The sequence below is a fragment of the Microcaecilia unicolor genome, chromosome 3, assembly GCF_901765095.1.
Source record: "Microcaecilia unicolor chromosome 3, aMicUni1.1, whole genome shotgun sequence".
NCBI lineage: Eukaryota > Metazoa > Chordata > Amphibia > Gymnophiona > Siphonopidae > Microcaecilia > Microcaecilia unicolor.
This window is the reverse complement of record NC_044033.1, coordinates 92,826,979-92,852,227: the sequence shown is the minus strand read 5'-3', so window position 1 is coordinate 92,852,227 and position 25,249 is coordinate 92,826,979. Positions and strand designations below refer to the sequence as shown.

General features: G+C 45.5%; 1 protein-coding gene across 1 annotated transcript in view; it reads right to left on the bottom strand.

Annotated features, from left to right (window-relative positions):
- The window catches only part of USP34 (ubiquitin specific peptidase 34), a 1,418,841-nt gene that overhangs the window by 24,820 nt on the left and 1,368,772 nt on the right, over positions 1-25,249 (bottom strand). The window contains 1 exon segment of the mRNA XM_030196176.1: positions 15,443-15,522. Within this exon segment, the coding sequence (XP_030052036.1) occupies positions 15,443-15,522 (80 nt within the window).

Genomic DNA, 25,249 nt, shown 5'->3' with positions numbered 1-25,249 from the left:
GTTCAATAACTGGATCATTTGAGATCTCCATGCTCCCACAGTTGGGCCTTTTTCTTCTCTCCAGTGCAACAAAATGGTTCTCTTTCCCATCAGTATGGTTCTTCGCATGAAAGCCCCAAAGCCTGGAGGGGCGGGGCGGACCCACCTATAGTCCCCAAACAACATCAGTGGCTGACTTTTGATCCGGCGACCCCAGTACCTCTGTGTTTCACCAAGCACCCGGGTCCAAAACAATCCCACTTGATGGCATGACCAGAACATGTGTCCTAATGTTGCTGGAGCGTGGTCGCACCAGGGGCATGCTGCTGAGTCTCCAAAGCCAGCCTTGAAAGCTCGCGCTGGTGAAATATGCAGTCTAAGAATAAATTTGTAATCCATCTCCCAATAGCGGTTAAAGATAGAGTGTGTCCGTATGGTGGTCAAGTAATTGCGCAGGAGCTCTGCTGTCACTTCTGTTGTCAGATCTTTGGCCCAACTCTTCGCTCTTGTCTGAAAATCTATGTCTTCAGTCGAGTCCTGCAAAAATCTGTGGTGATATTTGAGCGGTACTGCATTCTGGGCTCCCAAAGTCAATGCCGTATTCAAGGTATCCTGAACGTCCTCACTCAAATTAATCCATCCTAGAGCTGCGACATAATGGCTCATCTGAAGATAAGCAAAACGATCGCTCTCTGTGAGTCCAAACTCCTGTTGTAAGTCTGCGAAAGATCTCGCTGTCCCTTCGTCTGACACCAGCTGATATACATACTGGATCCCCATCGTCCTCCATCGACGAAATGCCACCGATGAGGAGCCTTCTGGAAAATCTGGATTATGATGCAGTGGCAAGAAAGGGGTGGCCCGCCAATCAAATCTGTGTCGTTTACATAGCCATTTCCAGGCCGCTCTCGCTGCTGTAACCAATGGGTTCTGGCCCTCTCCCGTGTTTAACCCCCCTCCCGGGGCATGCAGTCTCCATCCCAAATGCACCATAGGGACCAGTGTCTTCTCCAAATCTATCACTGAAAAGTTGCCTGTTCCCACTAGCCAGTCTCTGATGTGCCTCATTGCACTTGCTATGGTGAGATACCTTATGTTGAGCAATCCCATCCCCCCCTGTGGCCTCGGCTTCTGAAGGATATGAATTGGGAGCCTGGGTCTCTTCCCATTCCACAGAAAGGTCTGCACAGCACGATGTAAAGCCCGCTCCTTATAAAGGCAGCATCTGAAACAAGTATAGCCACTTAGGGGCTATCATCATGTTAAATAGGCCTATTCGGCCCGAGAGTGATAAGGGGCAGGCTCCCCACAACCTCAGCAGACATCTAGTTTTGGTCAATAAGGGTCTTATGTTTGCCTCATATAGTGTCTCCAGGGCCCTAGGGATGACCACCCCCAAATATCGCAGTTGACCTGCCGCCCACTGTAATGGGAAGTTACCTCTCCAGTCTGATTGCAGTGTATCATCTAATGATATGGCCATGGACTTAGATTTATTAAGGGAGTAGCCCGAAAGGTCTCCATACTCCTTAATAGTGTGCAGGAGACACTCTAGAGAAGTCTGTGGGTCGCTCAGAAGTACCACAACATCATCCGCGTAAGCAAGTACCTTTAGCTCTCTCCTGCCTATCTCGATCCCCGCTATCCTGCGCTGTACTCTAATCTTCACTAAGAGGGGTTCCAACGTTAAGAGAAAGAGCAGTGGAGACAAGGGGCAGCCTTGTCGAGTGCCTCTCCCAATGTCGAATCCTGGAGTTCTAACTCCATTGACTCGAAGTATAGCTTGTGGGCGCGAGTAGAGTGTTTCAATCGCGTTAAGATACCACCCGTGTAACCCTATGTCTTTTAGTGTTTCAAACAGGAATGGCCACTCTACTTGGTCAAATGCACGTTCCGCGTCTAGACTGACCACCATTTTCTGCGTACCTGGAGGGGAGTTAGCCAATAATGCAAGGATCAATTTGCGTGTGTTTAGGACCGATTGACGTCCCCGGACGAAGCCTACTTGATCTTCATGAACAAGATGGGGCATCAGAGGCGCTAGTCTTTCTGCCAATATGCGTGATAGGAGTTTAATCTCCACATTAATCAGGGAGATGGGTCTGTAGGAGCCCGGGTTCAGTAAATCTCTGTCTTTTTTGGGGATCAGACTTACGAGTGCCGTATTTGCGTGTGAGGGGAAATGTCCCATTTCTACCACTGTGTTAAGGTATTCGGTCAATGGCCCTACAACCTGTGTGTTCAGCAGTTTATAAAACTCTCCCGAGAGGCCATCTGGCCCCGGCGCTGAATATAATTTCAGCGAGCCTATCGCCTTCTGTAGTTCTTTGGCTGACACCGGGGCACTGAGGAGGTTTGCTTGGTCTGTGGAAATTTTCTCTAGTCCTACATCTTTCAAATACCCCTGTATGGTCTCCCGGGTTCCTATGTGCTCTTGCTTCCCTTCATATAAATTTCCAAAATGCTGGTAAAAATTTTGTGCAATCTCCTGGAGATCGTGTGTTATTCCTCCTGCCTTAGTGCGGAGTGCTGTGATGAAGTGTGATTTGCGCGCGCCCCTTACAAGTCTAGCTACCATCCCTCCCGCCTTGTCTCCGAATTTGTGTAGTTTGTATTTTTTGTACAGGAGGGACCTCATTACCCGTTCATGTAGGAGGCTATTAAGTGCCACTCTGGTGGACATAAGTGTGTCATAATTTGCCTGTGTCGGTGCCCCGGCATATGTTCGCCTCGCCGCTCTAAGCTGTTTCTCCAAGATACTTATTCCCCGGGCGATTTGCCGATTCAGTTTACTGACGTAAGCTATGATCTCGCCCCTGAGCACAGCCTTCGCCGTGGACCAGAACAAGACCACGTCCTCCCGGTGTTCCTGATTATGTGTGACAAACTCCTCCCACTTCTGTTGTAAATACTTTTTGAAGTCACTAGATGTGTACAAATATGCAGGAAACCTCCACCCTGGGGATTGTTGAAAAAAGGGCGCTGGTTCCAGATCCACCCATATTAAAGAGTGGTCCGAGATTTCCTCGGGGCCTATAGAGGCATTTGTTACCCTGGGGAATTCAGTCTGTGACATGAGAACATAATCTATTCTGGACTGTGTCCGATGGACCCTGGATGTATGGGTATAATCCCTCTCTTCTCCGTGTAATATTCTCCAGGGATCCACCAATCCCATCTCCTGACAAAATGTTTCCAGTACCGAAGGTGGCGCGGAGGATCGTGATTGTTGGCATTTGGAGCGGTCTAAGGCCGCGTCCATAACTTGGTTCATATCCCCAGCCAGGATCAATGGTAGTGTACTATGCCCCCTGCATTTCGCCAAAACCTCCGCGAAGAATTCTGTGGGTGTTGTATTGGGGCCATAAGCTGACACCACTAGCATCTCCCTCCCCTGTAAGTTGATCTTTGTCCCTACCAATCTCCCTTCAGCATCTCTAAATTCAAGTTTAGCAGAGCACATGAGTGATTTGTGAATTAATATGGCTACTCCTCCTCTCCTTCCCGTGGCTGGTGAGCAAAACACTTCCCCCACCCAGTGTCGGTTCAATTTTTCATGTTCCTCCTGGGACAATCTCGTCTCCTGGAGGCAAGCTATCCCCACCCCATGTCTGTGTAAGGCTGTTAGAATCTTAGTTCTCTTGATTGGGGAAGAGATCCCTCCCACGTTCCAGGATATTATACGCACGTTATTCTGAGCAGGATTGGGCCTGTGACTGAATATCTGCGATGTTCTGCCAGCCTGAGTCTCCCGGGCACCCAGCCTTACCCAGGGGACCTTCCATATTCACAACTGCTTTACCCACTAAGCCTCCCACACCCCAAAGTATGGGCAGCCTACCCCTGTCAAAAACTCTATAGTGTACATGTGCCTCCTGTGTGTATCCCTCTCCCAACAAACCCCCCTCCCCTAACTTCCCCTTACCCCCCCCTATCTCTTGCAACCAATCTAGTTCCTGTACCCTATACATCCAGCTCTACTACTCAAAGAGGAGCCCCTTCCATGCCCGAGGCCTCCCCGCCCTAGAAGGTGCAAAATTTTCGAACCTCGCCCCTTAAGGGATGAAGACATTGAAGAAAGTTCACTCTCCCCCCATCTGTTCGTTCCGATCTGCTGGGCGCTGCTCTAGCTCAGTGATGTATGTGTGCGCCGCTTCTGCGGAGTCAAACGTTTTCCAGCGGCCCTCATGGCGAATCTTAAGCACTGCTGGGTATATCAGCATAAATCTTGTCTGTAGCGCATGAAGCCGGCGGCACAGCGGCGTGAATTTCTTTCGGCGTTCCTGGAGGGAGGCAGAGTAGTCCTGAAAGATTCTGATCTGGTGTCCCTCATATTTTGTATCATCTCGCTTAATGCGGTATCCGCTCAAAATCTCTTGCTTATGCAGATAATTGTGCACTTTCAGTATCACCGCGCGCGGGGCCTGGCGGCCATCTTGGTTTCGGCCTACGTGATGCACCCTCTCCAAACATAGGCCGCCCGCATGATCAGACAACGCGAACTCTGTTTTCAGCCATTGTTCCACAACTGTTGCCAGCACCGAATCCCCAATCGTCTCAGATAGGCCAATCAACCGCAGATTACTGCGCCTACCTCGGTTCTCTAGCTCATCCACCTTGCCTGTAAGCGTTGTCACTGTGTTCTGTAACTGGCGGATCTGCTGTTGCATTGGAGGGTTCGCGTCTTCCATCTCAGACACCCTATGCTCTAGGTCTCCAATCCGACGCGACTCCTCTGCCAATCGCGTTTCAAAGTTTGCGATCTGCGTCGATATTCTTTCTAGTCTGGGTTTCCAGGGGTAAGAGGAACCCGAATTATAGCTACGTCTTGCAAGGTTCGCGTTAGGAGTTACGGATCAAGAAAGGGATCTGGGTGTCGTCGTCGATGATACGCTGAAACCTTCTGCTCAGTGTGCTGCTGCGGCTAGGAAAGCGAATAGAATGTTGGGTGTTATTAGGAAGGGTATGGAGTCCAGGTGTGCGGATGTTATAATGCCGTTGTATCGCTCCATGGTGCGACCGCACCTGGAGTATTGTGTTCAGTACTGGTCTCCGTATCTCAAAAAAGATATAGTAGAATTGGAAAAGGTACAGCGAAGGGCGACGAAAATGATAGTGGGGATGGGACGACTTTCCTATGAAGAGAGGCTGAGAAGGCTAGGGCTTTTCAGCTTGGAGAAGAGACGGCTGAGGGGAGATATGATAGAAGTGTATAAAATAATGAGTGGAATGGATCGGGTGGATGTGAAGCGACTGTTCACGCTATCCAAAAATACTAGGACTAGAGGGCATGAGTTGAAGCTACAGTGTGGTAAATTTAAAACGAATCGGAGAAAATTTTTCTTCACCCAACGTGTAATTAGACTCTGGAATTCGTTGCCGGAGAACGTGGTACGGGCGGTTAGCTTGACGGAGTTTAAAAAGGGGTTAGATAGATTCCTAAAGGACAAGTCCATAGACCGCTATTAAATGGACTTGGAAAAATTCCGCATTTTTAGGTATAACTTGTCTGGAATGTTTTTACGTTTGGGGAGCGTGCCAGGTGCCCTTGACCTGGATTGGCCACTGTCGGTGACAGGATGCTGGGCTAGATGGACCTTTGGTCTTTCCCAGTATGGCACTACTTATGTACTTATGTACTTATGCCGCATTCAGTTGTGATAATTGTGCTAATTGTGCCTCCGAGAAAGGCGGCCCGCTTTGTTTCTGTGGCGAGTCTATGTCCGGGCCAACCGCCTTCAGCAATTCTTTGTCTTTCCTCGCCCCGCGCGCCGGCATAATTTTAGCTGATTTTTCCATAAACTTATCCATCACTTAGTTAGCTGATGTGTTATGCCTTCTATGTGATCCGGGGCGAGGCGAAATCATTAGTTATTTGACGATATCGGGCGTTGGGCCTCGGAGAGCAGGAACTCACGTCCTACTCCCTCAGCGCATCACGTGACCCCCCCAGGCTCACAGGTCTATAATTTCCCAGATCACCTCTGGAACCTTTTTTAAATATCGGCGTTACATTGGCCACCCTCCAATCTTCAGGCGCCACGCTCAATTTTAAGGATAAATTACACATATTACTAACAATAGTTCTACAAGTTCATTTTTCAATTATATCAGTACTCTGGGATGAATTACATCCGGTCCAGGAGATTTGCTAATCTTCAATTTGTCAAATTGCCCCATTACATCCTCTAGGTTTATAGAGATTTCATTTAGTTTCTCCGACTCGTCAGCTTTGAATACCATTTCTGGCACCGGTATCTCTCTCATCCTTGGTGAAGACCAAAGCAAAGAATTCATTTAATCTGGTTATACTCAACAGAATTGAGTTATGTTTTCAGTGGTATAAAGCGGGGTATAAATGTTCTGAATAAATGTTGCCTGGAACTCTAATATAAAAAAATACCCACCCCTGACTCCGCATTTTCACAGTGCTAAATGAAAGCATATGTTCTGCATCCGTAGGAGCCTTTTTTATGCAACAATGAGTGCAAAGCAGATCTAGAGCATTTCCCCAAGAATTAACCGTACAAAATAAAATCTGATTCTGGTTTCATCTCAATATCAACAACATAACCCCTCTCCAGCAGACATATTGGGCCCAATATATAGCTGACAGCAGTCAGTGTTTTGCTGACCACTAGCTTTATTCCCGGATATTCCATACCAAGCAATGTTCATGCACCTACACTGAATATCCAGGCATACATGCCTGGATAAAAAATAGTTTGTGTGATATTCAGCAGCACTTAACTGGCTAGGATGAACTGCATTAAGGATGAACTGTGCTTTATTCAGTTATCCTAGCCAGTCGTATTTAATTCCCCTTACAATTTACCACATAAAAATATTCATCTGTGATCAACACCTCAGGAACAGCATATATTACTTCCAATGCTAGACACTTGCTTAAAGCAGACAGGTGTTTGTTTGCATAATGACCAGTGCATATTTTCTAGCGAAAAAGGTGCCAGTACTCAAATGGCAGGCCACCCTTCAGGGGTGGGAGTGATCACTGAGGGACCCACCCCACAATAGCCAGGCCCCCTGCAACCAGTAACAGAACCTATGATAAGGCAGAATTGTTGTGTAAAGCCTGAGATCTTTCATTAAAACTTGGTGACCATGGGTCAATTTTAGTAGACAATGAAAAAGGTGCCGATACTCAGTATCCCCAAGTACCCCCTCAAAAAAGCCCTGATAATGACTCTACATACAAGATGTGAAGACCACAAGTGTGGAGCATCTTTATTTTGGTTGACAATTAGGGCCGCCATGTCACAAAACCTGCTTTCAAATACGGCCAAGCACATTATAAAAAATCATAAAACCTTACAAAAAGACACTCAAAACCTATACAGAAAACTTAACACACTATAACAGCCCTAAAACCCACTGGGCCCCAGAGCACCAATATAACCTGCTACTGGGAAACTGGAACAAGCCGGTCTGCAACGCATTCCTACACAAAGAGTACATGGTAGCAGAATCCTTTAGGGAATCACAAAAAACATGCAAATAAAAACTGAAATGGAGACCCCCAAGAAAACCAGACTTTATAAGCAATGCAAATACTGGTAAAAGAGGAATAGAAATGCATTCTCTCCTGTACTCTGCAAAATATAAAAATAGAAAAAAAAATGTACATTTCACAAAGAAGGCACTTCTCAGTTTTTAAAGTATAAAATAAAAATAAACTTCCTTTTCTACCTTTGTCGACCGAACATTTTATTTTTCTAATTGGGCTGGTTCCAATCTCTTCCACTCTCCACGTGTCAGTCTTCTCCTAAACTCTTTTCCAGGTTGGCTTTTCCATTTCATCTCTTGCCTCATCTTCTTCCTTTCCTTCTGTACATCTTTCTGGCACTGATCTTTCATTTTATGCCCCCCAACACACTTTTCTGTTCTCTATGTTTATCTCCCTTTCTCTCACCCTCTAGTCCTCGGTCTCCATCTCATTTCTCATCTACCTACTGGCTTTTACTATTTCCCTCTCAGGCACTCTCATTCTGTCTCCCTACCTGCCATCTTTTTTCCTCTTTCTTAGTCCCCCATCCCCATCCTCTGTACTCACCCTTGTAGCCCTCATCTACCCTCCACTGAATCTTATCACTCATCAGTCCCAGCACCATCCCTGTCTCTCCTTCCTTATCTTGCCTCCAAGGCCATTCTTATCTCTTACCCTACACCCCACATCCTATTACCAATTCACCATCTTTTAAAACCCCATTTACATCCACACTTAACCCCTTCAGAGACGCATCCCTTTCTTCCCATACTCATTCCCAGTACCCCATTCCTTTTCAATGTTGTTCCTCTCTCCAATCTTCCAGATCATTCACACTGTCTCAATCTATCCCCACATCATCCCCTTTTCTTGCCCCTCTTCTCTTATCCCTCATTTTACAACCTCACTCATTCTCCCAACCCATCAATATACCCCCACTTATAACTAAAACTGTCTACTATGTTACTATGTAAGTATTCACTATCCTTTCAAAATGCCTACTTCATCTCTTCTATCTATAATTCCCTGCTCTGCTCCCCAACACCCTCCCATTCAATCACAATGTATCCGTCATCTTCTGTTGTCTTCCCCTTTTCCTCCATCCCACTCCCTAGTCATATACATCTTCTGATATGTCCTGCTCCCTTTAGTCATCTTCTGCTCTATTCCCCTTCTCCCTGCTCATCTGAAGTCCCATCCAGTTTTTGCTGTCCCCCCCCTCCACCCACCTCTTAGCCTCATCTTCTACTCCATTCCCCTCCTTCTTCATCTCCACCCACCCTAGTCCCATCCATCTTTTGCTCCTTCCCCCCCCCACAGCTCCATTAACCTTCTGCTCCATTCCCTTCCCCTTTATCACACCCCTATCCATCTTCTGCTCTATTCCCCTCTCTTCCACCCACACCTCCTGCTCTATTCCCCTCCCTTCCACCCATACCTGAAGCCCCATCCATCTTCTGCTCTTCCCCCTCCCTCCCACCCTAGTCCTATCCATCTTCTGCTTTCCAGTATCTCCTGTCTATTCAACTTTTTTTCTCTCTCCATGTCCACCATAATTCCCTGTTTCCTTATCTCTGCTGACCATCACCTCCCCTCTGTGTCCCTGTCCTTATTCCCCCCATGTTCAACATCCCCATCCTTCCCCACTTTCACCTGCACTCCCAACCCAGAGTCAGCATCTCTAACTCTTCTTTCTTTTGCCCCATTCCCATGGTACCTCGTTTGGCTCTCCCCCTCCCCAAATACAGCATTTCCTCAATCTCCTATCCCCTCGTGGATCCAGCTCCCCTTCCCCTGTGGTCTGGCATCTCTCCCCTTTTCTCCTCTATATCAACAGAATAGCTCTAGCTCTACTCTCCATCTCTACTCCCCCCTCCGCAGGGTCCGCCAGTATCATTATTCATCCTCTCCTCCCACAGGGACTGCTAATACTTCCCTACACCCCCCACAGGGACTGCCCGTACCGCCCTCCACCTCCCTCCGAAGGGACCACCAGTACCGCTCTGCACCCCCAACATCCCACGGGGAACTCCAGTATCACACTCCACCTCCTCCCCACACTGCAGGTCGCTGGCAGTGTCAACAATGTAAGCTTTGGCCTGCCCTAGAAGCCTTCTCTGTACAGTGACCTGCCTACAAAGAAACAAGAAGTGACTGTACAAAGAAAGCTTCTGGACAAGCGCTTACATTGCTGATGCTGCAGGAAGCCTGCAAGTTTGGAGGCCTACAGCATGGGGGTGGGATGGAGAGATCTGAACCTCACAGGAGAGTGGAAGAGAGGTGCCACACCACCAAAGGGGGAAAGGAGTGATGCCCCCACATTGGAATGAGGTGGCAAGCTGTTTGGGGAGAGGCAATGCCCCCACTTGCCCCCTCCCCCCCCAAACTACGTCCATGCTTACACCCCTTCTCCCAGTGAAAGACACAATAGTGGGAACAACCTGCAGAACTGGTTCTCTGCCCTTCTACACAAAAGAAGCTTCCCAGAGTACTTTTAAAGCCAGATTAGATTTGTGATGCATGAAGTTTGCTGCAACTGGAGAATGGGGAAAAAAAAATCCCAGGGTGGCCCTGCACAGGCAACACTTTCAGGTTGTGCCTTGAGCCCTTCCTAGCCCTAATCCATGTCTCATGGAAGAAATCACAGGTTGACCTTGGCAATGTTTAGGGTGCTAGAGCTCTCCACTGTCTGGGACAATCTAGGGAGTTGGCTGGGCATAGATGATAGTCGGTTCAGTGGACAGGAAGGCTGACTCCTCAGAAGGGGATAACTAATACTACTACAACTCAGTGGTGGGGCTGGTCAGGACAGAGTTGTTGGCGAACCTTATGTTCTAGGGCATGATCTCCTTGTGGTTCTCAGAAGAGCCATAAGAAATGGTAATTTGTAGGGGTATGCTATATTTCTGTATGCTCATAGGCCTTCCCACCCAACCCCAATTGTTTTCTGCTACATCTGATAATTGGAGATGGAATCTCTTTAGGATGAAACACATGATTCGAGTCTTAAGGTGGCCAAGACTAAATTCCCTTCTCAGTGATGAGAAGGCTATGGTACTATATGGTATATACATCCACTAAGGGAGCTGTCCTTGTCCTGTAGAACAAAATTGGATGGGGTAAAATACAACACTGAAGGAGGAACCCCCATGACAGACTGACCCCTATTTTAAAAATCTTTTTTTTTCTATAGTCTCTTTCTTTGGGTATCGGCCGCTCCCCAAACAGATTTTGAATGAAATGGTGTCTATGCAGCTCAGCCTCGTATCAGCACCTATTTTACCTAAAGGTGAACCTGACTACACTTCTGGTAGCTCTATGCACTCTACATTGGTGAAACTACAAAGGATTTACACACAGCTCCAACGCCACAACATGACTAACAGAAGGTCGTAAGCAATGTGATCACATCGTACCATTTCTGCAAAACCTTCACCGACAATCAGTACAATACAGAACTAAATTCAAAACTCTGTCCTTCCAGGCCCTTAAAGAGAATGGGACAGAGTACTTGAAGAACAGGATGTCTCTCTATGCACCTCCAAGCTCTCTAAGGTTTGTACAAGAGGAATCCCTAACCACACCCTATACAAAGGACATATGACACCTGAGAAATAGTCCTCACACTCTGGAATGCACTCCCAGAAAGGCAAGACTACCTCTACTTCAAGAAGCAGGTGAAAGCCTGGCTCATATCCTAAGACTTTAATGGAAGAAGCAATTAAATAGAAAGTTTGCCTTTAATGGAAGAAACTACCACCAGTGGTGTTCCTCGGTCGGCTGGCTCCCAGGGCGGATCGCTGCTACACCCCCCCCCCCCCAGTGCATCAACTTAAGACACCCCCCACAGGTACATCGCCTCTTACCTCCTGGGGTGCTTGGAGCAGCCATGCTGCTGTTGGCTCTGCTGGTTCCCTGCTCCCTCTGCCCCGGAACAGGAAGTAACATCAGAGGGTGCAGGGAACCATCGTAGCAGACAGTCACAGGGCTGCTCCCAGCAGCATGCACCCGAGGTGGACCACTCTCACCGCCCCATCCTCGGCAACTAGCTAGTTAGTCACACACATACAACGACTAACACTAGATGAAAAATATAACAGGACTTGCTTACTACCTGTACTCTAGCTGAGATCATTTTCATGCACCCTTTCTGACTTAATGTGCAATTTTTCCTTAACTTAACCACCCTAATCAAACTCCTATTACTCTATCTTATCTGTCTATATGTTCCACTTCTGCTTACCCTCATGTTGTCTAAGATGTTTTAATGTGTATTGTGTTAACATTGTAAGTCGCATACTTTACCATAATATGTATTGCATTTGTGTACTTTTATTCTGCCTTTAACAAAAGTTACAAAGATTACAACAATAAAACTTCTATATTTAGATGGAATTTACAACCAAAAAAAATTTATAAATAAAATCAATAAGAAATTCTAATTTCAATAAAAAAATTACGAACTTTGCCTAGAAAACAGATAAGTCTTCAAAACTTTCCTGAACACGAAATATGAATCTGACACAGAGTAACTGGAATGCTATTCCAAAGCCTATACTTTGGAAATCAACAGAACATTCTCTGAGTTTGCAATTAATTTTCTTCAAAAACAGTATCCTTCTTAGGTGAGATCTACCACCTGCAATAATCAAAAGCTAACTTACAGCGTCTGAATTCAGCTGAGATAAACTCTTAAAAACCAAACAAGAATGTTTAAAGTAAATCTAACTATCAATATTTAACCAATGCAATTCATTTAATAATTGGGTAGCTTCAGAATATTTCTCCACCCCAAAAATCAACCTGGCTGAGGTATTCTGAAGCAGTTTATTTATTTCTGCATTTGTACCTCACTTTTTCCCACTAGTGTAGGTTCAATGAGGCTTACAGTTAAGTTATATTGGAAATATTACAGAGCAGTTAAGGATCGAACATAGGTAGTGTTCAGTTCTGTCAGTGCTTCTAGTTGAAGTCTCTTTCTATGTTTAAGTGTAAGAGAATAATACAAAGAATTTAATATTTGTTTATTGCCTATGTACAATTAAGCAGTAAAATATGAATAAAGTTATACTTGAACAAATAAGCAGTAAAGTTATACAATGAACAATTAAGCAGTAAAAAATGAATAAAGTTGTACTTGCTGTATACTGCCTTAAGTACATTTCTTCAAAAAGGCAATCATCAATCAATAAATAAATAGCTATGTGGCGCAAATCCTCCTGTGCTGGGTCCATCCCATGAATAAGAACCTGGTGACCTTCTAAGGAAGAGGAAGGGATAGTAGATGGAATGGACTAGACAGGCCATATCGACTATCCTTATCCTCACAGAAGGAAGATCTCGAATGACCTACATGGGAATCAAAGATTCCTGAATGGATTCATAGCTGGTGAATCTCATACAATGAATGCTCGTGATGCTAAGAACTCCTTTGGTTTGAGATGGCTATTTGGGGCTGGTTCAAAACAGGAGTACAGTGTTTACAGCTGTGCTTCTTGGGAGATCCCCCCCAGGTTAGGAGTCATTGTAATCTTGAATTTGTTAAGCAATTTCAACCTATGAGGTAACTGTCTTTTGAAGAAATTTAGGGGTCCTTTTACTAAGGTGCACTGAAAAATGGCCTGTGGTAGTGTAGACACATGTTTTGGGTGTGCGCAGAATCATTTCATAGCGCACCTGCAAAAAATGCCTTTTTAAAATATTTTGCTGAAAATAGACATGCGGCAAAATGAAAATTGACAAACGTCCATTTTGAGTCTGAGACCTTACTGTCAGCCATTGACCTAGTGGTAAAGTCTCACGTGGTAACCAGGCGGTAATGACCTATGCGTGCCAAATGCCACTTGGCGCACGCAGCTGACGCGAGCCAGAAAATAAAAAATATTTTTCGGACGCGCGCCAAAAATGAAATTACCGCAAGGGCCATGCGGTAGACGTGCGGTAACTCCATTTTGATGTGCGTTGGGTGTGCATTGTGAAGGGGTGGAGCAGATGGAAGAGGAAGGGGAAGGAGTGAGGAGGCTCAAGAGCAAAAGAAGACAGAACAAAGCCTTGCCTTTACTACTTCCCCAGAGAGAGAGAAGAGAAAGGTTAGTGCCCCATGAAAAATGGAGGAGAGAAAAAGACTACACTACCCAGCAGCCCCGGCGCAATCCCTGGTACAGAGATTACCTTCCCCAGCAGGTCACAGGGGAGAACTCTGACAAGGCCAGGGAGGGGCCCCTGGAGGGTAATCAAGTGAAAGAGGAACAGTTGAAAAGTGGGTGGGACGAGGGGCCCCTGGAGTGGCAAGAGGCTGAGGAGAGGGAGAGAGAGGAGAGCCCAGAGGAACCGATGGACCTCACAGCCTGGGCTCATTCCTTAGGAAAAAAGCTGAAAAAGCAGGTGAACTCGTGGTATATGGCAGCTGGGTTGCAAGGGGAAAGAGAAAGGGTCATGAGGAAGAAGGGTCAGTGTATTGAGTGACCCAAGAAAGGGTGGGACCTTTTTTCTCCGCAAAGCGAGTTCAGGCTGTTAGGAACTGTGTGTGTTAAAGGTGCTGTTTGAAGAGGGATTATTGCCTCCCCCTGTGTGAACTGTTCACAGCGGGAGGAAGCTGGTTGGGTGAAAAGTGTTTGCTCAAGCCTGAAGAAGTGGTTCATTGGGAACTGTTTATTGGGACTGTTTGCCAAAGCACCAGGAAGAAACCGGGAGCAGGTTCTTCCTTTTTCTGGTGTTTTTTTTTTTTTTGACTGCCCTTCACGGACATTCTCCTCCTTTTCAAAGGGGAGGGGGAGAAGGAGAGTACGGGGCTGTAGACTGCTTAAAGTGGAACAAACTGAGTTCTGGAAGCAGGGGAGTGGAGTTGTTTTTTCTTCCCCTGTTGTGCTAGTGCCCTGAGAGGAGAAACAAAGGGGATTGTGTTTTGGATGCCTGCTTTACTGTTGTTTTGAAACTGCTGGACTGTGAATCCCAGAAGGACAATAAAGAAACTTGCTGATTTTCTTTTGAGTTTGATTTCTGTAAGCCCTGCCTTGTGGACTACAGTGGGCTAGGAGGTTGGGACATGAATCCTGGTTTGTAGCTGGAGTGTCCAAGGCAGAGGCAAGATCCTGCGGACCCTGGAAGGAGGGATGTATCTTTCACAGCATAGACACTTACGCAGCTTAGTAAAAGGGTCCCATAGGGACAAAAACTCAGACTGGCCAGGAGTCCTTATCAGAAGTCATCCTCTCCCCAGTCCTGGTTGGGGCAATTTCAGAGGTTACAAGCAATACCGCTCAAACAACTCCCTCCCTTCCCCAGGTACGTATGCCAGGACAGTTGTTTCAGCTGGGGTAGACCCCTCCTTGTTGTGATCTGCTGATTTCTTGTGCTCCTTCATACTGGGTAGTTTTAGGGGCTCTCTCTCTCTCCTTTGAAACAATGTCAAGGTCTCTGTCTATACTTTGAGTCCCCATACAGAAGCGTAGACCTCTTCTCAGGTATTTTCTCACATGGATGGTACAGGGACATTTCTTTCTTGTTCTCTCCAGAAGTCATTATCCTGGGTTCCTCGTTGAGATTTTCAGGCTCTCTCCCTTGTGCTAACTATAGTCTCAGTTACCTGTAGTCGAGGGGTACAAAAGGCCTCCTTACTCGAGGGAATCGTGTTCCTCCTTTATTCAGACATCTGGCTATCCAGGGTGAAGTCAGCTCAGGAGAGTTGTTCATCTACAGCCATGGTTCTCTGTTGCTATCGAGGAGTGCAGTAGGCCACTTAATCCTAAACTGCTATAAAGCAAGCTTAATATGTGGCTAATCTAACTTTTGGGTTTCACTTGATACAGAGAAATGTGAACCTTGTGAATTGATAGTTAGGGTTATGGCAATAGCTTCAGATGACCAATAGAAAGCATGGTCAAAACCTTTGGGAACTATCTGTCTCCACTATGGTAAAATTCCACACCCAAAGTGATTCCCATTAAAATGCATGTTTACCTGAGTCTGACAAAGCTCAGTCCAAAGTCTGGGAAACAATGCAAGATGAAGAGCCAATCCTTCATAAGCAATTAGCACACCTGAAAAAAATAATTAAAAAAAAATCAAGAGACTGAAAAAACAGAACATTTCACTGAGCAAAACACAAACATTCTCAAGACCATTTATGATAAATTCCAAAGTTTTATTTTTGCTGAGCTGCAAAATCATTAGTCCAGAATCAATATTCAATGAACTACATTTCTATTTTTAGAAGATTGATAACAGATAAAGAGAGATATTAACAAGGGATTGATAACAGATAAAGAGATATTAACAAGGGAAATGAGCTTTTGGAGACTTTCAAAGAAAAGTTTCATTCAGTCAGGCTGCAGGGATAGCATAGAGAAGATATGGTTAAAACAGAAACACAGAAAATGACAGCGGATAAAGATCATTCACCCTATCCAGTCTATCCATTTAAACCAATTACTAAGCTCTACAATCAATTCCTCTCCCTCATAGATCTTCTGTACTTGCCCTGTGTTTTCATGAATTCAGAAACCACCCTCATTTCCACCACCTATACAGAACAGCTGTTAAACCCATCCACCAACCTTTCTACAAAGAAATAGTTCCTTAAATTACTCTTGAATCTACGCCTTTTCAGTCTCATCCTTAACGTGGGAGCCCTTATTGCCACATCAATAGGTGGCGGTAAGGGTTCCCCATCGTATGGCTATGCGGTAGGTGTGACTGGGGTCTTTCCACTGTGGTAAAAAGGGCCCTGGCACATGGGAAAAACAGCCCCTGTCGCTAGCGCAGGGCCCTTTTTCCTGCAGCTTGGTAAAAGGACCCCCCCCAAGAGCATTAACTATATCTTCTCTCTCAATTTGTATACTTGGAAGAAAGAGACATTTAAATATCTGTGGTATTAATGTACAGGAGGTGAGCCTTCTTCAAATTAAGGAAAACTGGAATGAGAGGACAGAGGAGGAAGTTAGGAATAATCTAAGGAAACACTTTTTTATAGAAAGCGTGGTGGATGCACGGAACGGCCTCCCAATAGAAGTGGTGGAGACAAAGATTATGTCTGAATTCAAAGAATCGTGGGACAGGCACGTGGTGGGATCTCTTAGGGAGAGGAGAAGATAGTGGATGCTATAGATGGGCAGAATGGAAGCGCCATTTGGCCTTTATCTGCCATTATGTTTCTATGATTCTTTCTGCAATCTGACCAGAAAGGTCTGTTAAATCTATGTTGGTAAAATAATGCCCATGATACAACTAATCCTGAACTGGTAAAACTAGGTTTTTTTTTTTACATCCACAGAGACCCTTTGTTTCCCCAGTAGACTTCCTTAGTCATGCAATCTTTGAACTGAGAGGCATGAGGTACCCTAATGCCTTTTCCTTGCACTAGCCTGTTAAGTGGTATTCTTACCTTTGCAATATTAATTCAGTATTTATGAGCACATACGTGTTTTAATAAATAATTTAAAAACGATTAAAAATGTAAGGAGTGCTTTGTAAACATATAGAATAGTGTAATTTGCCCTCTGGTGATAAATAACAACCCTACATAGTTACAAAAATATTAATTCATAGTCAGATGAGGTACCATATTTCCCAGTATCCTCATCACATTGTTGTAAGATTGCAACATTCTGCACAACCACTGGTCAAAAAACTATTTTGTGCTCAGACTAGTCCTTCAGACAGTCCACGGAGTGCTAGACTCATATTTGCTAGACTTTTTTTTTACCCTTGGCTGGAAGCAGAGAAGTATATCTGTGTCAAGTTCCTGAGCCAGTGATAAACCCTAGTTAGGAGTATACTACTACTACTTATCATTTCTATAGCGTTACTAGGTACCTTATCAAACGCCTTTTGAAAATCCAGATACACAATATCAACCGGCTCCTCTTTGTCCACATGTTTGTTTACTCCTTCAAAGAATTGAAGTAAATTGGTCAGGCAAGATTTCCCCACACTAAAGCCGTGCTGACTTGGTCTCAGTAATCCATGTCCTTGGATGTGCTCTGTAATTTTGTTTTTAATAATAGCCTCTACCATTTTCCCCGGCACCAACGTCAGACTCACCGGTCTATAATTTCCCGGATCTCCCCTGGAACCTTTTTTTAAAAATCAGCGTTAGATTGGCCACCCTCCAATCTTCCGGTACCACGCCCGATTTTAAGGATAAATTGCATATCAGTAACAGAAGCTCCGCAAGCTCATTTTTCAGTTCTATCAGTACTCTAGGATGTATACCATCTGGTCCAGGAGATTTGCTACTCTTCAGTTTGCTGAACTGCCCCATTACATCCTCCAGGTTTACTGTGAATTCAGCATGTTTCTCTGACTCGTCTGCTTGAAATACCATTTCCGACACCAGTATCCCACCTCCTCGGTCATTGTAAACAGCTGTCATGTTAAATTATTTTTCCTTTTTTTTTCTATATTCTTTATGCTCTTTGTTTAGTATAAATGGATATCCTGTGCTCCTAACTACTTGATGCCCTAATCTTTGATCTGCCAGCTATGAATTAGTTTTCTTCCTACAAATATAGAACTTTATTTTCCCTAATTTCCACTGTTAATAATTGGATACTGATGTAACTTTTATTTTTTTCCCTCATTTGTTTTTTCCCTAAATGACATGTGCCTATCTAATGCTTTTAAGCAGCTTGTTTGTAAATAGCCCAATGATAAAGATTTAAAAATTATGTCTTGAATTTTATGGAATACACTTGTGCAGAACTTAAAAGCATTCTCCCATTCAATTCTGGAAATTTTATGCATAAAATTACAGAAATATTTAAACAAATGAGAAAATCTATTTGTAATGAGAGCTGATAATATGCATGTGTAAACTGAATCTAAGTAGAAATGTTTGTACAGGGACATGTATATGACTTCTGACATCTTTTTTAGTCAGCCCAGTATGGCCATTGATTTTTATTATCTCCTACATATACCTTGAACTGTGCAAAGAATGAAATCTGAGAACATCCTTAAGTTAATGACATGTTCCTCATGAATTGGACAACTATTATATGGACTATTTACGTTGCTAGACATCATGCAGCCCTCTAAATGGAAGTCTTGTAGATGCAACATGATGCCTGCCTGTGTGAGCCTCCCCACGGCATAATCCCTACACTGCACTATAACTTTCTAATCACATTTCTGTCTTGCATTTCACAGGAACTGCCAGACAGAAGGGGGGGGGGGGGGAAGTGGTACAGAAGACCCCAAAGCATTGAAAATAGGAGACCAAGTCTATAGGAAACATTATACCCATAAAACTTGGAAGGATCCTGTTTACGCTGGATCTTTCCAAATTGAGGCCCTGTCAGCCACAGCAGCGAAGTTACAGGACCACACTTCTTGGGTGCACCTTAAAGCTATTCGAGTGGTTCACAGTTTTGACTCAGCTGACAACCAGTCTCCTACACAGACATTCTTGCCTCATGCAGCCCCCAACCCTGAAACAACAGTGCCTGAAGCCACAGACTCTTAAGTTTGTTTGTGGGCATAGCTGTGTTCACGCTGGTAATAATACTGCTAGAAAAACATTGTATTATCTGTTGTTAATTTTTCTTTCTTTCTGTTTATGATTAGGGACTCACTGTTATAGGATTTATTATTAACCTTCACCTTCCTATTAGTCATAATATTACTGTTATTAGAAAGAAACTGTATTATTTTTGTTTAGCATAACATAGCTTTCCATTATTCTTACTTTTACTTCTATCAGCACACGTCTTCAATCTTCAGGACTTTTTTGGCAATAATAACTTAAATTCCCAACCCGTGGATTGGTACTACGCTCTGGGAAGATATCCGGTGAAGACCACAATAAAGTTAAATTTAACTGATGAGATAGTCACATTACAACTGGATGTTTGTAACATAGCCAATTGTGAAACTTTAGACTGGCAATGATGGTATCAATATCATGTTTATTTGTGTACTTATATTGAAATGAGTCATCATGCATCCCCTTGTTTTAATTGGGCTAATGTATGGTGTTATACTGGACCCAACTATCCTAAAAAAAAAATATATATATATACCAATTGGCTTGGAATAATCCCTTATGTCATAATAAAACCTTTTTCCGACAACCAGTAGACTGTACAAATTGTGAAGACAGGAAATGTAACCCCGTACTTATTATCTTTAAAGGGGCATATGAAGGGATTAATCGCACCTTCAGTATTAGAATAGAGGCCACCAACACTGATCCTGTTGGTCGCTTTCGTGTGATGGTCACTTACCCTCAAATATCCAATACTGGTTCACTTAATACCTTACTACCTCAAATTTCAGAAGCAAAGATTCCCATTAAGCTCCTCAATGTAACCAGCCTTAGGGAAACTTTTGTTCTTGAGACTGGTTTCAGTGAAGCTAATGTGTGGCTACATTGGATTCGGTATACTATCTGGAGTTTAAACGTATCTGATTGCTATGTTTGTTCTGCTTCTCGCCCTGAGCCTCAGGCAGTCCCTTTTACCTTAAATTTTGTAAATGATTACAATGGAACCATGTGCATGTTAAAACTGCTTCAGGGTTCCAGTACAACTATCGAACCACACTGTCTTTCCCTCAGTCTACTGTTCCCCGATTTACCCAAGGGAGCGAAAACACCCCCCGGTATTCAGACCACCAGTCCCTGGGACAGTTTTTGGGATCTACTACTACTACTATAAATCTATAGCGCTACCAGTCGTATGCAGCGCTTTACAATTGAACATGAAGAAAGACAGTCCCTGCTCAAAGAGCTTACAATCTAAATCAGGACAAACAGACAGGATCAATAAGGATAAGGGAAGGACAGACAGAAGGACACAAGGATAAGATAAAACTGACAAGTCAGGAGTCAAAAGCAGCATCAAACAGGTAGGCCTTTAGCCCGGATTTGAAGGCAGCCAGGGATGGAGCTAGACCTAATGGCTCAGGAAGCCTATTCCAGGCATAAGGTGCGACGAGATAGAAGGAGCGGAGTCTGGAGTTAGTGATGGAGGAGAAGGATGCAACTAGGAGAGATTTGCCTAGTGAACGGAGTTCTAGGGAAGGAGTGTAGGGAGAGATCAGGGTGGAGAGGTAGTGAGGGACTGCAGAGTGAATGCACTTATAGGTCAATAAGAGGAGCTTGAATTGTATACGGAAATGGATAGGGAGCCAGTGAAGCGATTTCAGGAGAGGGCTGATATGGGCATAACGACTTTGGCGAAATATTAGTCATGTGGCAGAGTTTTGAACAGATTGAAGAGGAGAGAGATGGCTGAGTGGAAGACCTGTGAGAAGCAAGTTGCAGTAGTCTAAGCGAGAGGTGATGAGAGTGTGGATGAGGGTTCTGATAGCGTGTTCAGAAAGGAAAGGGCGAATTCTGGCGATGTTATAAAGGAAGAAACGACAGGTTTTAGCAATCTGTTGAATATGGGCAGAGAAGGAGACAGGAGGAGTCGAAGATGACCCCCAAGGTTGCGAGCAGACGAGACAGGAAGAATGAGTGTGTTGTCGACAGAAATAGAGAATGGGGGAAGGGGAGAGGTTGGTTTAGGAGGGAAGATAAGGAGTTCAGTTTTGGACATATTGAGTTTCAGGTGGCGGTGAAACATCCATGCAGCAATGTCAGAGAGGCAGGCAGATACCTTGGATTGGATTTCTGCTGAGATTACTGGTGTGGAGAGGTAGATCTGGGAGTCATCTGTGTAAAGGTGATACTGAAAGCCATGTGATGAGATCAAAGCACCAAGGGAGGAGGTATAGATGGAGAAAAGGAGAGGTCCTAGAACAGATCCTTGAGGTACACCCACTGACAGCGGGATAGAGGAAGAGGAGGAACCACCAGAGTATACACTAAAAGTACGCTGTGAGAGATAAGAAGAGAACCAGGATTGAGCAGAATTTCGAAATCCAAGTGAGAACATCGTGTCAAGGAGTAGGCTGTGATCAACAGTATCAAAAGCAGCAGAAAGATCGAGGAGGAGGAGGATAGAATAGAGCCCTTTGGATTTAGCCAGGAATAGATCATTGGAGACTTTAGTAAGTGCTGTTTCAGTTGAATGAAGGGGACGAAAGCCAGATTGGAGCGGATCAAGAATAGGTTGAGAAGAAAGAAAGTCGAGGCAGCGACGGTGGACAGCACGTTCTAGTAACTTGGATAAGAAAGGAAGGAGGGCGATGGGGCAATAGTTGGAAAAAAATCCTGAATCCTTACTCAATTGGTAATCTTTCACTATGTAACTAACTTAACCTCTACCACTGACCTTGACTTTTTCTGACTTTTCTCATCCTCGGGCGGACATATGGTGGTATTGTGGAACCAATACCTTATACTCAGCACTGCCCACCAACTGGCAGGGCAAATGTGGTCTAGTCCAATTAGTGATTCCACTTACCATAGCAACCCAGTCAGTCAATAATCCAGTTCTTTCTAGAAAGAAGCAAGAAATACCTAGTTCCTTTGATGATAGAATTTATTTTGACTCTATAGGTGTACCAAGGGGGGTGCCAGATGAATTCAAGGCCCGCAACCAAATTGCTGCAGGTTTTGAATCCTTTTTGTTTTGGTGGTCCACTATTAACAAGAATGTTGATTAGATTAATTACATTTATTACAAATCAACAGCGCTTCCTTAATTATACTTGAGATGAAGTTAAAGGTATTGCTGTTCAATTAGATGCCACATGAACTTGTTGAGAATTCTGGTGTAGATACCACCTGGATAGGATGGATGGACAATATTTTTGGGAAATGGAAAACTCTTACAGTATCTACTTTAATCACAATGATAATTGTTATTGTTGTATTTGTACCTTGCATTAGGAGTTTAGTGCAACAATTCATTGAAACTGCTTTAAGTAAGAAAGAACCTATAGGACATGAATATGTTCTGTATGAAAGACTACATATTAACACAGAGATTTAAAATATTGAAGACAATGCTTAATTTTTTTATGGTTTCTTTTTCTGCATTATGGTCCTCCTCTAGGATTATTTAGATGGGAAGGCATTGTAAGTAACATAAGGTCTGGGGAAGGTTAAAAAGGTAAAATTATGTATCATACCTGATAATTTTCTTTCCATTAATCATAGCTGATCAATCCATAGACTGGTGGGTTGTGTCCATCTACCAGCAGGTGGAGATAGAGAGCAAACTTTGCCTCCCTATATGTGGTCATGTGCTGCCGGAAACTCCTCAGTATGTCGATATCAAAGCTCCATCCGCAGGACTCAGCACTTAGAGAATTACACCCACAAAGGGACACTCTGCCCAGCTCACCACCGCCGAAACGGGGGAGGGGAATTAACCCAGCTCATCCCCACACAAGTGGGGGAGGGGAATCCGTCCAGCTCATCCCCGCGGAGCGGGGGAGGGACACCACACCCGCCGATGCGGGGGGATCTGGCTTATCCTGCAACCGCAACCGCGGGAGGAGCTGACTGACCCTAACACTGCCGAAGCGGGAGGGGTACAAAGCTGCCCTACAGCCGCACGAAGCGGGAGGGAGTGCCGGCAGAATTTAAGTCTCAATCCAGCCCCGTAAAACGGAGGGGAGAGGAATGCAGCAGCTCACTGTAACACAAACTCGTCTCAACTCTTGAAGAATCCAAGTGAAAAAACTTGAACACGAAGTCCTCCTGAAGGAACTGAAGACTAAACTTGAACCTAAAATTCAACCAGAATATAAACAGTACAGATATCTGGGAGGGGCTATGGATTGATCAGCTATGATTAATGGAAAGAAAATTATCAGGTATGATACATAATTTTACCTTCCATATCATCATGCTGATCAATCCATAGACTGGTGGGATGTACCGAAGCAGTACTCACCCAGGGCGGGACATTGAAATCCCTGACCGCAACACTGAAGCTCCAAACCGGGCCTCCGCCCGAGCAGCCACAGTCAAGCGGTAATGCTTGGAGAATGTATGGGCCGATGCCCAAGTTGCCGCCTTGCATATCTTTGCCAAGGAGACGGACCCGGCCTCTGCCATCGAGGCCGCCTGAGCTCTAGTGGAGTGAGCCTTCAGCTGGATAGGCGGCACCTTCCCCGCGGCCACATAAGCCGCTGCCATGGCTTCCTTGACCCATCTTGCCACTGTAGGCTTAGCAGCCTGCAGACCCTTACGAGGACCTGCAAACAGGACAAACAGATGATCCGATTTCCGGAAATCATTGGTCACTTCCAAGTATCTGATGATGACCCGTCTCACATCCAGATATTTGAGAGCAGAATACTCTTCTGGGTAGTCCTCCCTACGAAAGGAAGGGAGACAGAGCTGCTGACTCACATGGAAGCGAGAAACAATCTTGGGTAGGAAGGAAGGCACTGTGCGAATAGTCACTCCTGCCTCAGTGAACTGCAGAAAAGGCTCTCGACAAGAGAGTGCCTGGAGCTCGGAAACTCTTCTGGCTGAAGTGATAGCCACCAAAAAGACTGCTTTCAACGTCAGGTCTTTCAGAGATGCCCTCGACAAGGGTTCAAAAGGCGGCTTTTGCAAGGCTCTTAGCATCAGGTTGAGATTCCACGCAGGCACCACTGAGTGCAGAGGAGGGCGCAGGTGATTAACTCCCTTGAGGAAACGCACCACATCTGGCTGCGAAGCCAGGGAAGCACCCTTCAGGCGGCCCCTGAAGCAAGCCAGGGCTGCTACCTGGACTTTCAGGGAACTGAGTGACAGGCCTTTCTCCAGACCTTCTTGCAGGAACGCCAGCACTGAAGAAATTGGAGCAGTAAATGGAGAAAGTGAACCTGCTTCACACCACGCTGCAAAGGTACGCCAAACCCTGGCGTAAGCAGTAGAAGTAGAGCGCTACCTCGCTCTCAGCAGAGTGGCGATGACCTTGTCTGAGAAGCCTTTCTTCCTCAGACTCTGCCGCTCAATAGCCAGACCGTAAGACCAAAGGGGGAGGAATCCTCCATCACCACGGGACCCTGATGTAACAGGCCCTGCTCCACTGGCAGTCGCAGAGGTTCACGTCCACTGAGAGCCTGATCAAGTCCGCATACCAGGGACGTCTGGGCCAATCCGGACCCACCAGGATTATCCGGCCCGGATGCTTTGCCACCCGGTCTAGCACCCTGCCCAACATGGGCCAGGGCGGGAACACATAGAGAATCTCTTGTGTCGGCCACTGTTGGAGAAGAGCATCTCTCCCAGGGATCGAGGGTCCCGTCCTCTGCTGAAAAAGCGCGGCAGTTGGCAATTGGCCGATGACGCCATCAGATCTAGGCTCGGCTGGCCCCAGCGCTTCGTGATGTCCAAGAACGCCTGAGCAGATAGCTGCCACTCTCCGGGCTCCAGGGTATGGCGACTGAGAAAGTCCGCCTTGACATTCATGACCCCGGCAATGTGGGCCGCTGACAGCTGTTCCAGGTTCGCTTCCGCCCACTGGCATAGATTCATGGCCTCCTTGGCTAGAGGGGCGCTCTTGGTACCTCCCTGGCGGTTGACATAGGCCACAGCCGTGGCATTGTCCGACAGGACCCGTACAGGCTTCAACGCCAGTACCGGGATGAACTCCAAAAGCGCCAACCGAATGGCTCTGAGTTCCAGGAGGTTGATAGACCACTTTGCCTCTGCAGGAGACCAGAGCCCCTGCGCTGTCCTTCCCAAGCAGTGGGCTCCCCAGCCCGACAAAGAGGCGTCCGTCGTGACGACAATCCACTCCGGGGTCACCAGAGGCATTCCTGCAGACAACTTGTCTGTCTGCATCCAACAGCTCAGCGCCTTGCGCACTGCTGGGTCCAAGGGAAGGCGCACAGCATAATCCTACGACATCGGAGTCCAGCGCTGCAGCAGAG